This window comes from Typopeltis vanoorti, chromosome 17 (assembly GCF_054136105.1).
Source record: "Typopeltis vanoorti isolate ZY-2024b chromosome 17, IOZ_Tvanoo_1.0, whole genome shotgun sequence".
In the NCBI taxonomy this organism is placed as follows: domain Eukaryota; kingdom Metazoa; phylum Arthropoda; class Arachnida; order Uropygi; family Thelyphonidae; genus Typopeltis; species Typopeltis vanoorti.
Genome location: NC_143565.1, coordinates 80181118 through 80193242, shown reverse-complemented (window position 1 = coordinate 80193242; position 12125 = coordinate 80181118). Strand labels below are relative to the sequence as shown.

Sequence of the window (12125 nt, the reverse complement as noted above, 5' to 3'; positions counted from 1 at the left end):
CATCCCATGGAAAGGTTCAGAGAAACTAGTGTTGTCATTTTACATTTCCAAAGCTTTCAATCGTTTGTAGCATTGTGGCCTGCTTAACAAATTACCATCCTTCGGTCTCCCTGCCAACCTCTGTAATTGGGTAGCCAGCTTTCTCTCTGGTCGTACTCCGCTTGAGGGAAAGCCACTGTAGATGGCTTCCTGTCTTCGAGTTTTACCATCTATGTTGGAATACCTCAAGGCTCTGTCTTATCACCATCTTTGCCTTGTTCATAAATGACCTACCCACAATCACCACTAATCCTATCCACAACATTGCAGATGATAGTACTCTCCACTCATCCTACTCATTCGATAAACCATGCAATACTTTGACATCCCAGGCTAAAGATCATTTACAACCAGGGTTTTAAACATTGATCTTCATACTATCCTTCAATGGGAAGAGGACAACCTTGTCATGTTCAATGCCACCAAAACACAGTCTCGCCCTTTCTCTCCCTAAAAAGATCTCAGCTCATTTATCTCTACCTTCAGTAATACACACAAATCACCAGACCAGACCAGATCTCTCTTTGCACTAACTCTAGCCTCCTCAGCATCAAAAAAAAAACTATGCATGCTCTTTTATTCAAGAGGCTATTTTATTACACCCAACTCCTACCTATATACAAATCCCAAATTCGCTCGTTCATAGACCACTGCTGCTCACTTGTTTGGGGTGGTGCATCCAAAAATTTTCCTTAAAATCCTTGTCGCCGACCGATTTGTTATTCAGGACGACCAGAAGGGAGCAATGAGGATCATAGATGGTTCTTCTCTTACAGATTCACTTTAGCCATTATCTCACAGACCCAGTGTTTCCACACAGGATCCATTTTACGGGACTTCCATGATCAATTCCATAGTCACATATATATATTGTTAGGATCGCATTTGTTTTTTCTGCTAGTTTACTGAATGAAATTAAATTCAAAACTTAATTCATCTATTCACTGGGAAATTTTAAATACTACGATCTCGCCTTTTTTTTTCTTCTCACAACCCCTTCACTCTTATATGCTGATATCGTTTCTAATTTATATTTTTCTGTTTCCTAATGCAACTTAAGAAATATGGAGAGAGGATTAAGGAAAAGGAGACAAGCGAAAGAAAATATTCCTGGAAAGATCTATTTAGGCATCCAAGACTACGAAGAAACTTTCTGATCATAACACTCGGATGGTAAGAGCCACGGTGTACTAGAGATAGTTGTTATTGTGTTACAATCACATAAATAATGCATGAGTATGATATTCGATTATACATTAGCTATTTTCTGCGAAGACTATTTCAAAAATTCTGCATACCGCGCATGCGTGAGCTGTGGGATGATGTAATAGTTTCTACTTCCACGTCAGTTGTAAGCTGGACTGAATTAAAATGCCGTGTTCTTCTTCGGCTAAATAAGACTTCAAAATCATGAATCTGAAGTCGGAGTCCTCATTTTCCATGACAACATGAGGCTGCATGTTTCATGTGGAGTATCTGATTTTAGCATGGATTGTAAGAGTCAGTGGCGCACTTAGGATTTAATCTTGGGGTGGGGGAGCACTCAAGATTTAATCTTGGGGGCCGAGTTCAGTAGACGATTTGAGAATACACACTACGCATTGCATACGACCTATGACTGGGCATCTGCAATGATCGCCAATACATGATACCCGTGATCTCCTCTGGCCCAGCTCGGACAAATGAAGTAGCACTCGCTCTGCCCGAGCACTACTTCGTTCGCAGCGGCCGTGATTCCCGAGAGCTATAGTGTATTTCCACTTTATGTGACCGCTAATTCATAAATAGTATAGAAATAGAAGACACGTCGTCGTACGGTAGCGTCCTCTGTCAAAAGGGTTTGCAGCAGATGAGCAGCACTCCTCCATTTCCCTCTGTCTGTCGCCTTCGTCATTCTTAAACCAGTCCATTCCACGATGTCATTGACCCACTCTCTAGTTGGTCTTCCACGTCTTCTCTTCCCCTCAACTTTCCCTTATAATATAGTTCTTGTCAGGTGTCCCCAAGAACCTCTCAGAAGATGTCCCGCAAATCTGGTCTTTGTTTGCAAAATATTCTTGAGCAGTGTTCTTTCCATCCCAACTCTTCTTAAAACTTCTTGATTTGATATTCTCTCTGTATAGCTAATCTTTTCCATCTTTATATAACACCACATTTCCAATGCATTAATTCTTTCCACATCTCTCTTTCTGAGTGTCCATGATTCACTTCCATAACTTGCAATACTCCAAACTATTGCTTAACTATTCCAACTCTAACACCTATTTTAATATTCTTGTTTATTAAAATTCTCTTCATTTCCATAAATACCAATTTAGCTTTACATATTCTATTTCTAATGTCTAACTCTGAAGTTCCTTTCTCTGAGATCCAGCTACGTAAATATTTAAATCTTTCCACTTCTTCTAAAATCTTTCCTCCACATCTTACCTTTACATTATCTCCTATTTTTCTGCCCATTATCATTATCTTGGTCTTCTTTGTGTTAATCCTTAGTCCGTATTCTTTACAAGAGTTTTCAATTCTTTGAACAATTTGTTGTAATCCATTTTCACTTTCGGCCATCACCACTACATCATCCGCATATCTTAAGTTTTTAATGATTCTTCCACGATTTTTCCCGAGAGTTATAGTGCAGGAGTGGCCAGAGTTTTTGCAGCAAGAGCCATATTTACCTACCAGAAATTGTTAAGAGCCACAAATTTACTTTTTGGAACATTTTTAAGGGGAAAATCAAAAGTTTCCTTTATATCAACGCCACGAGTACTATCTTTTAATGCTATTAAATCTAATAATTCTTCTCGCGTCGCTCCGTCCTCAAGAACGAAACGAATAAAAATTGCTAATTGTGGTTGGTCTGTAATGTCAGTCGATTCTTTTGTATATTTTAATGTATCTTTTAAAATTTTCTGACAAGGTAATATAAATATAACTGCATTGCCGAACAACATTATAGTTAATTGAAAAATTAAATTAAAAACAATAGAAAATTAAGAAAAATTATAAATATTTTTTATTTGTTAGTTGAGCCGCAATAAAACTTAAGAAGAGCCACATGCGGCTCGCGTGTGGCTCTTCTGGCTATAGTGTATTCCCACCTTATGTGACAGCTAATTCATAAGTAGTATAGAAATAGAAGACACGACAGAACATAAATAAAAAAAAAAATAAATGTTAATTAGGAAAAGATATTTGGAAATTTTTCTAGTTTTTTTCCCTTTTTCTTTTGGGGGACAGGGCTCCTTGGTCTCCCCGTGGGTCAGCCACTGGTAAGAGTGCTTCCTCATTCCTATACGCCAACCTGGTTGGCCGATAGCGTACCAGCTCTCCAACCAATAGGTTGCGGGTTCGAATCTCACTGCCGCCATGGATGTTTGTGATTATCTTACCTTAGCGTACTGCTATAACCTTTGATATGACACAGTATGACCTTTGCTGTCCTTGAGCTATTAAAAATATAGAACATCATCCTTATATAGTCGTGATATGAGTCCTGATATGAGGACTCATATCATACGAGGACTGATATGAAGTTTCTGTTGAAAGAACCACTCCGTGGGACACCCTTTATTACTATTGACAAGATTACTTCTGAACTAACTCGACTCATGGAACACATAAATAAACAAATAAAAAATTGGCTGATAGAAACACAAGACTTATCCAAACGTTGGTTAGTACTGATAAGACAGAATATTCTTTGCAGTTTGGTAAATGTATTTTGTTAATCACGTTTGGTTTAAAAACGGGGGGGGGCGTACAGTGTGCAGTGGATTAGTTAGAATATAATGTGCAGACCTTTTGAAATGATCCTCATAATATTATATTTGGTGATAAATATTTTAGCTTTTTTAAATAAAAGATCTTTTCTAAAAACAAAACAAAAAAAATGGTCAAGTTATAACCAAGATCCATGTTTTATTTCTAAGCGGTAAAAACTGCAAAAAGATTGCGGGAAAGAAATCAATGAAGATTTCTTTCGCGATTTCTTTCGATTTTTTTGAATAGCGCTCCAATCGGCACGCGGCAACTGAGCGCACCTTGCGGCAGGTGTTGACAACAAAGTGCCATTTGCCCCGTCCTGCTATGAGCATTAGTCGAGTTATATGTGCTGAAGTGAGCACTTGCACAAGCTGTTCATCGGATGAGTGAGAAGGAAAAAGCTTGAAGAACAATATTGTGTGTGTGTGTGTGTGTGTGTGTGTGTGTGTGTGTGTGTGTGTGTGTGTGTGTGTGTGTGTGTGTGTGTGTGTGTGTGTGTGTGTGTGTGTGTGTGTGTGTGTGTGTGTGTGTGTGAGTGTGTGAAATTTTAGCAAACTTGGTAAAACTTTTACGTAGGCATTTCGATTGCTGAACCAAACATACGGAGGAGACCAAAAAAAAGCACGGATAAATCACTTAAAGATCAAGGTGATGTTGGTTGTGTTTTTTGATTGGAAAGGAATTGTCCAGAATTAATTTGTACCACACGGTCAGATGGTAAACAAAGAGTTGAGGAAGTTTTAGCGCGTTTGAGGGATGATGTGTGCAGGAAGAGACCTGAATTTTGGGTAAACCAGACTTGGTGTTACACCACGACAATGTGCCGACTCACACATCGCTCCTCATCCGCAGGTATATGGCAAAACATCAGACAACCGTTGTGCCCATCCACCCTAGGACTGAGATGGTGCCGTACATTCCCGTAAAGGGAACTCACGGCCGCTGAATCATCATACGATAATTAAATTAATTCGAAATACTTTTCTTTGAGTTCTAAGTTAGGTGATCTAAGGTTGTAGTTTTACCGTACAGTAATAGCTAATGTATCTATGATTATGACTAACCGTACTAAGATAGGAAAGAAGGGATCTTTACAAAGCTCGTCGAAAAATATTAACCTTGAAAAAATAATTACTTTCCATTTTTTTGAGAATATAATAAGTGTATGCTTTCTGAATAAAAGCGGACATTCTCTCCCTTCAAATTCATCACTAGTTTTACAATAATGTGAATATAAAAACATTCACATTATTGTATGTGTTTATATTCACGAGTTAAAACACGTACCGAGTTACATTTTTGTCTCTTTTTTTCAGGTATTGCGTTCTTCAGGGCTACTATGGCTTACAGATGAACGTTTCTAACTTGGGTGGCAACGAATTTCTTAACTTTTTCCTGCTAACTCTGATTGACATTCCAGGCTATGTATTAAGCTGGCTGTTTATGGGTTATTTTGGTAGAAGATGGAGTGGGGTGGGATTTTTTCTAGTTACAGGAATTGTCTGTTTATTACCTGTTTGTTTTCCCGGTAAGTTATTTGATATATTATGAATAACGCGATCTTTTTCTGTTAGTTTTACTAAATGCCATATCCAAAAGATTTTGTTATATCAGTTAATTCCACTGTCGTGTGGGATCTATCACTTTCTTATATTGTAGTTGGTTAATGTATGTAAAAAGAAGACATGCTTACAGACCAAAATGAAGGAACATCGGGTTGTTTAAATTATGTAGGTTATTTTTCATCTAAAAATAAATTTTAGGGGAATATTTTTTCCTTTCGGAAAATAAATTTTAACTAAATTATTTTTCTTATAAAATCTAAAAAGAAAAAATTCGCAAATGTCAGAAACAGTGCCCGGATGAATGAATTGTCATAAAGGTCGCAGTTACAGCTGATCAACTAACATTCCGTAGAACAGAGGCGGACAAAGCGGACAAGATTATATAGTAGATAGGAAAAGAACTAAGAATTCATAAAAGAAAGCTATGCAAACTCTTAGGAAGAGTTCGTGTCATTTAAGTTACACCATAATAAAACGCAGCCATAGTATGATTGTAATGTCATCATTATAGCTTTTAATCAGCTTTTTTTTATCATTTCAAAAGATCAGCAGTACTGTTTGTCTACTTGGTTATAAAATAGTAATGAACATTTATTTATTACACTTCGTTTAAAGGTGATTTTTATAATTTTAAATTTTTTTCTCATTCGAACTGTTAAAAATTTTAACTGTTCGAATGAGAAAAAAAAGGACATTTTGATGCATTGTAAAAACCGTCTAAAAATTGCAGTTTTGGAGAAAACTATTGCCCTAACACAATTGCACTAAACGCAACTCTAAATAAAAATTTTAGTCAGGTAATTTCTGAACAAACAGACAATTTCTGAAAACACTTGAAATGAAATGTAAAAGACGTGATTCAACGAATTATTCGAATGGTTGAGAAGGTAATGGAAAGTCTCCAAGAATAAAGAAAAGAGAGTGGAATATAGATAAGACTGTAGGATGAAATAACGTCAGTAGGTGGCGTGGGGGAGTGCTGCTATGCCATTTCTTCTATTTCTGTGGCAGTGACGACTTTAAACAACCTTAAGAGAACTGTCCTATCATTCTGTATGAGTGTGTGTGAGTGAGAGGAAGGGAACATCTTAAAAAGAAAGCATATCATCGTGATCTTTTAATGCAAAAAAGACACTCCACGTTAGTGGTGTTGTGGAGGAACTGGCAAGCTCATCAGTGAAGAATACAGACAGGGAGAAGGAACTCAAACTTAATAGAGCACGTTTATAAGTGCTAGCGAAATATATCGATAAAATCCAAATATAAATACAATTTTCTGTGAAATAAAATATCATAAAAAATTATTCATTTCCAACAAACGCATCCATCCACCATGTGGTTAAATCCGATATTATTTTCTGTCTCCTCTTTCATGCTTTGATATACAACTAAACTGGTGAGTCATACATGACTAGCGAATAACAGGTACAATTATTGACTCGTCGGTAAAACAGCGGACGTCATGTAAATGTGCGAATATCATTGACTTCATTTACTCGATAGAATCGGTAGCTGCTCTAGGTGTGCCATGATGGATGCTTGTGATTGTCTTAAGGTGAATTTCCTTGCCCAGTGCCCGACCTCAACCACTATCCTGCTTACTGGAGACCTGAAGTGGGTTGAAAAATTTCCATGTTCAGTCTCCAGAATAGTCCGGGTTATCTAATTCTCAAAACTGTCTAGTTTGAAATAAAAACTAAATTGATTTGAAGGATCATAAATATCAAATCCATTAAATTCTATATGAAATTTCCCACTACCATTAACATTATTCCTTACTCACGAATAGATTTCAAACTAACAATGACTTAAGGTTATATATAAGTATTCCCCACATTACTCTGTCTTGTAAATCGGAATCCCTTTCGAAACTACTAGACTCTGTACGACGAATGTTTTATCTGTCATGTAGGTAGACGTTCTACATAAGCAGAATGACATTCCTTGTACTATTTTACAATTTCTTTTTATACTAAAATAATGTTTTCCAAAGGCAATGAATATCGACTACGAAATGCACCTGCTACAATAGTCAATAAACGTTACATCATAACAAGGAACGTGAAAACAATTATGCCAAGGTCTATATGAATGGATCGCAAAAATGAAGAAGTAAAAAAATATTCACCTAGCTGATAACATACTTAAAATATTCAACAAATAGCAATTTCAACATGGGTAGTAATAATTATTATTTTCTTTGTTTACTGTTGCTGAGTTGTTTGTTTGTTTTTCAGAAATGGAATCTGTTCGCATTGGGGCTTCTCTTATTGGCAAATTTGGGGCCTCAGTAGCTTTTATGGTTGTCTACCAACAATCAGCTGAACTTTATCCTACTCCGATAAGATCAATAGCAATGGGACTTACCGCCACTTTAGCATACATTGCAAGTATTGATGTTCCGTACATCGTATATTTGGTAAGGTTAATTTTTGTTTATTTAAATTTTTTTTATATAAATTTTTGTCAACAGCGTTTTCGATAATTTTTGTCAACAACTCTTTTCATAAATTTCAACTCTTTTCGAAAATTTTTGTCAGCCATTATTTTTTTTATCAAAAACGATAAAAAAATAGTGTCACTTGTAACTTTTTTTGCATATTTTTATTAAACAGTGTCAATACTTTTTTGTCAAAAACTTCTTTAAATAAAGGGGCAGCAGTATTTTTGCGTAAACAGATTAAATCTTAGAACATTTGTCAGTCCCTATTTCTACAGCAATATTTTTTTTTTCCTGATATGAATAAAAATCGTTATTCTGAAACTCCATTATAAATGTTCGTTCCTTTTATGCATGCTTTAGTTTAAAAATATTCAACGTAAGAATAAAGCATATGACACATGCTCTATTCTTACATTGTTCTAATGTTTTATGTTCCGGAATATCACATTAAGTGGAGACAGGTGGCAAGTCTCGGTATCTTAGAAAGGATGATGATTATATGGAGCGATTGAGATGCCACATCAACTATTAATTGTTGATACGAAGCAAAAACATTTCATGAAGCAAATATTGGCCACGTTTCTTTACTTGAAATCTTTTATTTTTATTTATTTATTTTTATCCTGCTTCTGTAGTGTAGCTGATACCACCATTGTATAGAAAGATGTGGATTCGCACTGGATGGGAAGAACCCTATAAGAAGTTTTCAAGTGACGATGAGCTGGTCAGTCTCTTAAGGAGATGGTTCTTATTTTTTTTTTCTCCCTCGGAAAACTGGGATTTTTCATCCCCCAAAACAGGAAAACATCAAGGAGAACAGAAGCAAGAACAGAGGCCATCATACACTGCCTTCATTAGCTTAGTTACTTCGGTCGTGACTACGAAAAAAGGAAAACAAATAAACAGTTATGCATGTATGTTTAATTTTCTTTCGTTGAAGATATGATTCAACTATTTTATGATAAATGCCACTCGGTGGGACAGTCTGGAACAAAAAAAAAAAAAAAAAAAAAAAAAAAAAAAAAGAAACGCGAATAATATTTTCTTAAAAAAATTGAAATTATTCAATAAAAATTTTGGGATAATTCAAGTGGGAGATAGTGCTTAACATGTTCATTGCCAATCAAGCGATATCACGTGATGCGAGTTCTCACCAAACGGCCGATCACGCGTTATCGCGTGGACGTCGCTAACTAAATAAAAAAATAAAAATAATTTGGCCACCACACGAAATTCCAATTTTCAGCTTGGCAATGAAAGTGATAATAATTGTAAGGCAGTTTTGTACATTCTTCCTTTCGTTTGACAAGCGTTACATTTACATCTGGGATGAAAAAAAACCCAATAAAGCATCCAGTGTTTTGTAAAAAAAACAAATCTTATAACTTTTCTTGTTCCCCAAAGGAAGGAAGTTTTTTTGTGTATTAAATGTCTGGAAATCGGGTGATAGCTGGTCTTCACTCTTTCATCATATTTAACTTACTTAATTTACCCGCTTTGGTTCGAATATTTTATGAATGGTGCAGTAAAAGAGATTCAGGCAAAATACAACTTTTCATTAACAAAAACAAACATTTAATTTTAAAATCATAAATTTTGCACTTAAGTTCATGTTATCTGTAGTACAGTCTTCTCACAGTTCCTAAAGTTCCCAATACAGTAAAAATTGCAGTAAAACCTCTTCACAAACAAACACTTTTAATTTTACACTTCAGCTAATTCTCCGCAATAGTTACTGTTAGTATAAGGAAATTCTAGGATGAAACTCACACACTTCTCTGTATAGGAATATTAATGGTTGGAATATTCTTACCGATAATCTTCTTTCTTCATCTACTTATACGCAAACACTTTTTATAACTGTTAACACTATAAACAGTAAACGGCACTCATTAAAATAAATCTTCTAGGCAATAACTGAATTAATCATCGGATACAATACACATAAACAAACGTTCTTGCATGAAGAACTACTGATCACTCTTGAATTAAATAATTCAAGAGTGATCAGTAGTTCTTAATTCCTTAACGTGAGGTTTTATATGCACAGTTGTTCATTCCGCCTGTATTCAATTAATTCTTTAGGCACTACAATTCTAAACACGGCTATCGGTAAACTTCAACTTTACAGCCTCTACTATTCTCTAGTTACTCGGCTCTATGCTTCAAGATTCTGTGTTTCCTTGAAAGGTCGGCCCTGAAATTAAATCTCAACTCAAGTATCGCTAGTCTATTTAGTAGTCACTCAGCTGTCTTCCGTAGCTATAATTGTTATTCTACAACTTATTAGCAAACTGCCTCTCGACTAGTAGACTTTAATTAGCTGCTTGAGTGACTTGCCGACTCGCTATTATCGCACTCTGTTTCCCCGAATGCTGAATGTTCCGATTCAAACACCGAATGCCAATCCTCTCTCTCTCTCTCTCTCTCTCTCTCTCTCTCTCTCTCTCTCTCTCTCTCTCTCTCTCAAATATTCTTTATTTGTTTCTACAAGTAGAAACAAATAAAGAATATTTACATTTACATTTCAATTAATTCCCAGTTAAAATATCAAATAGAAATTCTTATAATATTAAATTATAAACAAGTGATTTACATTAAATAATATTTACAAGTCTAGTCTTTGTGATGAAAGATCATGTTGGATTCTGAAGCAAATAATAATTACTCCAATCTCTGTATATTCAGAATCCAACATAAACTAGAGGAAAAGGTGGAGGTTAATGACTCATCTGGAATCATGAGACCAATCAAGCATTACGATACTTTATTTTAGGATTACAGAAATTCATTGAAGACTTGCAGTGTTTCCTGCACCTAAACGCGCAAGATGGGTTCACAAATTAGTAAAACAGCCTAAGTATGGATGTAAATTCACATAAACGACTGATGAGAAATCTTTTTTTATTATGAGTTTACATTTATCAGTTCTTTAGTCTTTCTTTTATATTTTTTTTCCATATTTTTTTGCAGAGTAAATATCACAAGTTCATCCCGTTCGTCATATTCGGAGGAATTAACATTGTGACAGCATTTCTTTTTGCTTTTATTCCCGAGACAATAAACCAGAATCTTCCTCAAACTCTCGAAGATAGTAAAAACTTCGGCATGGGTCAGAGCTGCTGTGCTTGCATAAGGTAAATCACTGAATAGCTAACATCTTCAGTTTTCTGATAAATGAAATATATTTTATAATTATGTGTCTTGTTTAAAATGGAAATATCTTCTGAAATTATTATAAAATACCATATTATTTTATTTATATTTTTTAGTTTAAGGAAATCCATGAATAACGCGAATCAAGACTTCAATGAAAAAGAAAAACCACCACAGAGGAATTCATCTCCTGTTACTGCTGACCTGAAGGAAAAGTATTGAAAGACCAACCATAAATTAGTTATAGCCTAAATCGAAAGTCCTAAATCTATAAACTAAGGACCGGATGTGACTCCAGGAAATGCATCATCCAGCCGGTGAAATCGCTGCTTTGTAACTTCGCAATTATATTCGTGAATACTTGTAAGGTTGCTCTGCTGATTGACAATAAATAAAATTGGGCGTTTTCATAATGAATTAAGTTGGTTGATGTTTTAATATAAAAAAAGCAAATAAAACAGGTTACAAGGCGAAGCAGTCGATACCAAGAAAAGTGAAATAAATAAATTTGAATAATATTTTTAAGTAAAAAAAAAAATACAATCAACACTGGGTTAAATTATTAGCAATTTGGAACAATAGTTTATCTACTAATTGTTGTTTGCAAATATTATTTCTGTAGCAAACATTTATTTGACATACTTATATATTCGATCATAGCGCCCTCTTACAGTGATCTCTACAAATACACTCAGAGGAAATGCAGCATCTAGCCTGTGAAATTGCAGGTACCAATCCATTCGAATTTTGAAAATTTAATTATTTCAAAAGTTCGTTTAATTGCGATCCTCCTCCTCTGCTGGCCGACCAATAATCTCTCTAGCTAATAACAATCTGTATTATTGCTTGTCCATAATGAAAATTTCCAGTTTTAATCCTTATATATCATTTTGCCCTCTTCTACTACTTAAATTTATTTGTTTTCTTTCAAAGGCTTAAAATAAACACTATCTCTTCCTAAAAGTGGAACCCATTGTTTAAAATCTATAAGTGTGCCATTTTTCTATTAATAATGAATTATATTTCCTAGTAATATTTCCCATGAAACATTTCGTTCTGCGATTAGTTTAATGTTTTGACGATAGATGGCAGCAGTTTGAAACTGTCATCTAGATCAGCGCTTCCCAAACTGAGGGCCGCGGCCCCTTTGGGGGGCCGTA

At 35.2% G+C, this 12125-nt stretch overlaps 1 protein-coding gene across 1 annotated transcript in view; it reads left to right on the top strand.

Moving 5' to 3' along the window:
* The window catches only part of LOC150097546 (beta-alanine transporter-like), a 34928-nt gene extending 23546 nt beyond the window's left edge, over positions 1–11382 (top strand). Inside the window, exons 5-9 of the mRNA XM_090406949.1 lie at positions 1100–1212; positions 5118–5329; positions 7604–7785; positions 10783–10946; positions 11082–11382. Of these exons, the coding sequence (XP_090263075.1) occupies positions 1100–1212; positions 5118–5329; positions 7604–7785; positions 10783–10946; positions 11082–11187 (777 nt within the window). The 3' untranslated portion in view covers positions 11188–11382. The remainder of the gene's footprint in view (positions 1–1099; positions 1213–5117; positions 5330–7603; positions 7786–10782; positions 10947–11081) is intronic.
* Positions 11383–12125: the final 743 nt, after the last annotated feature.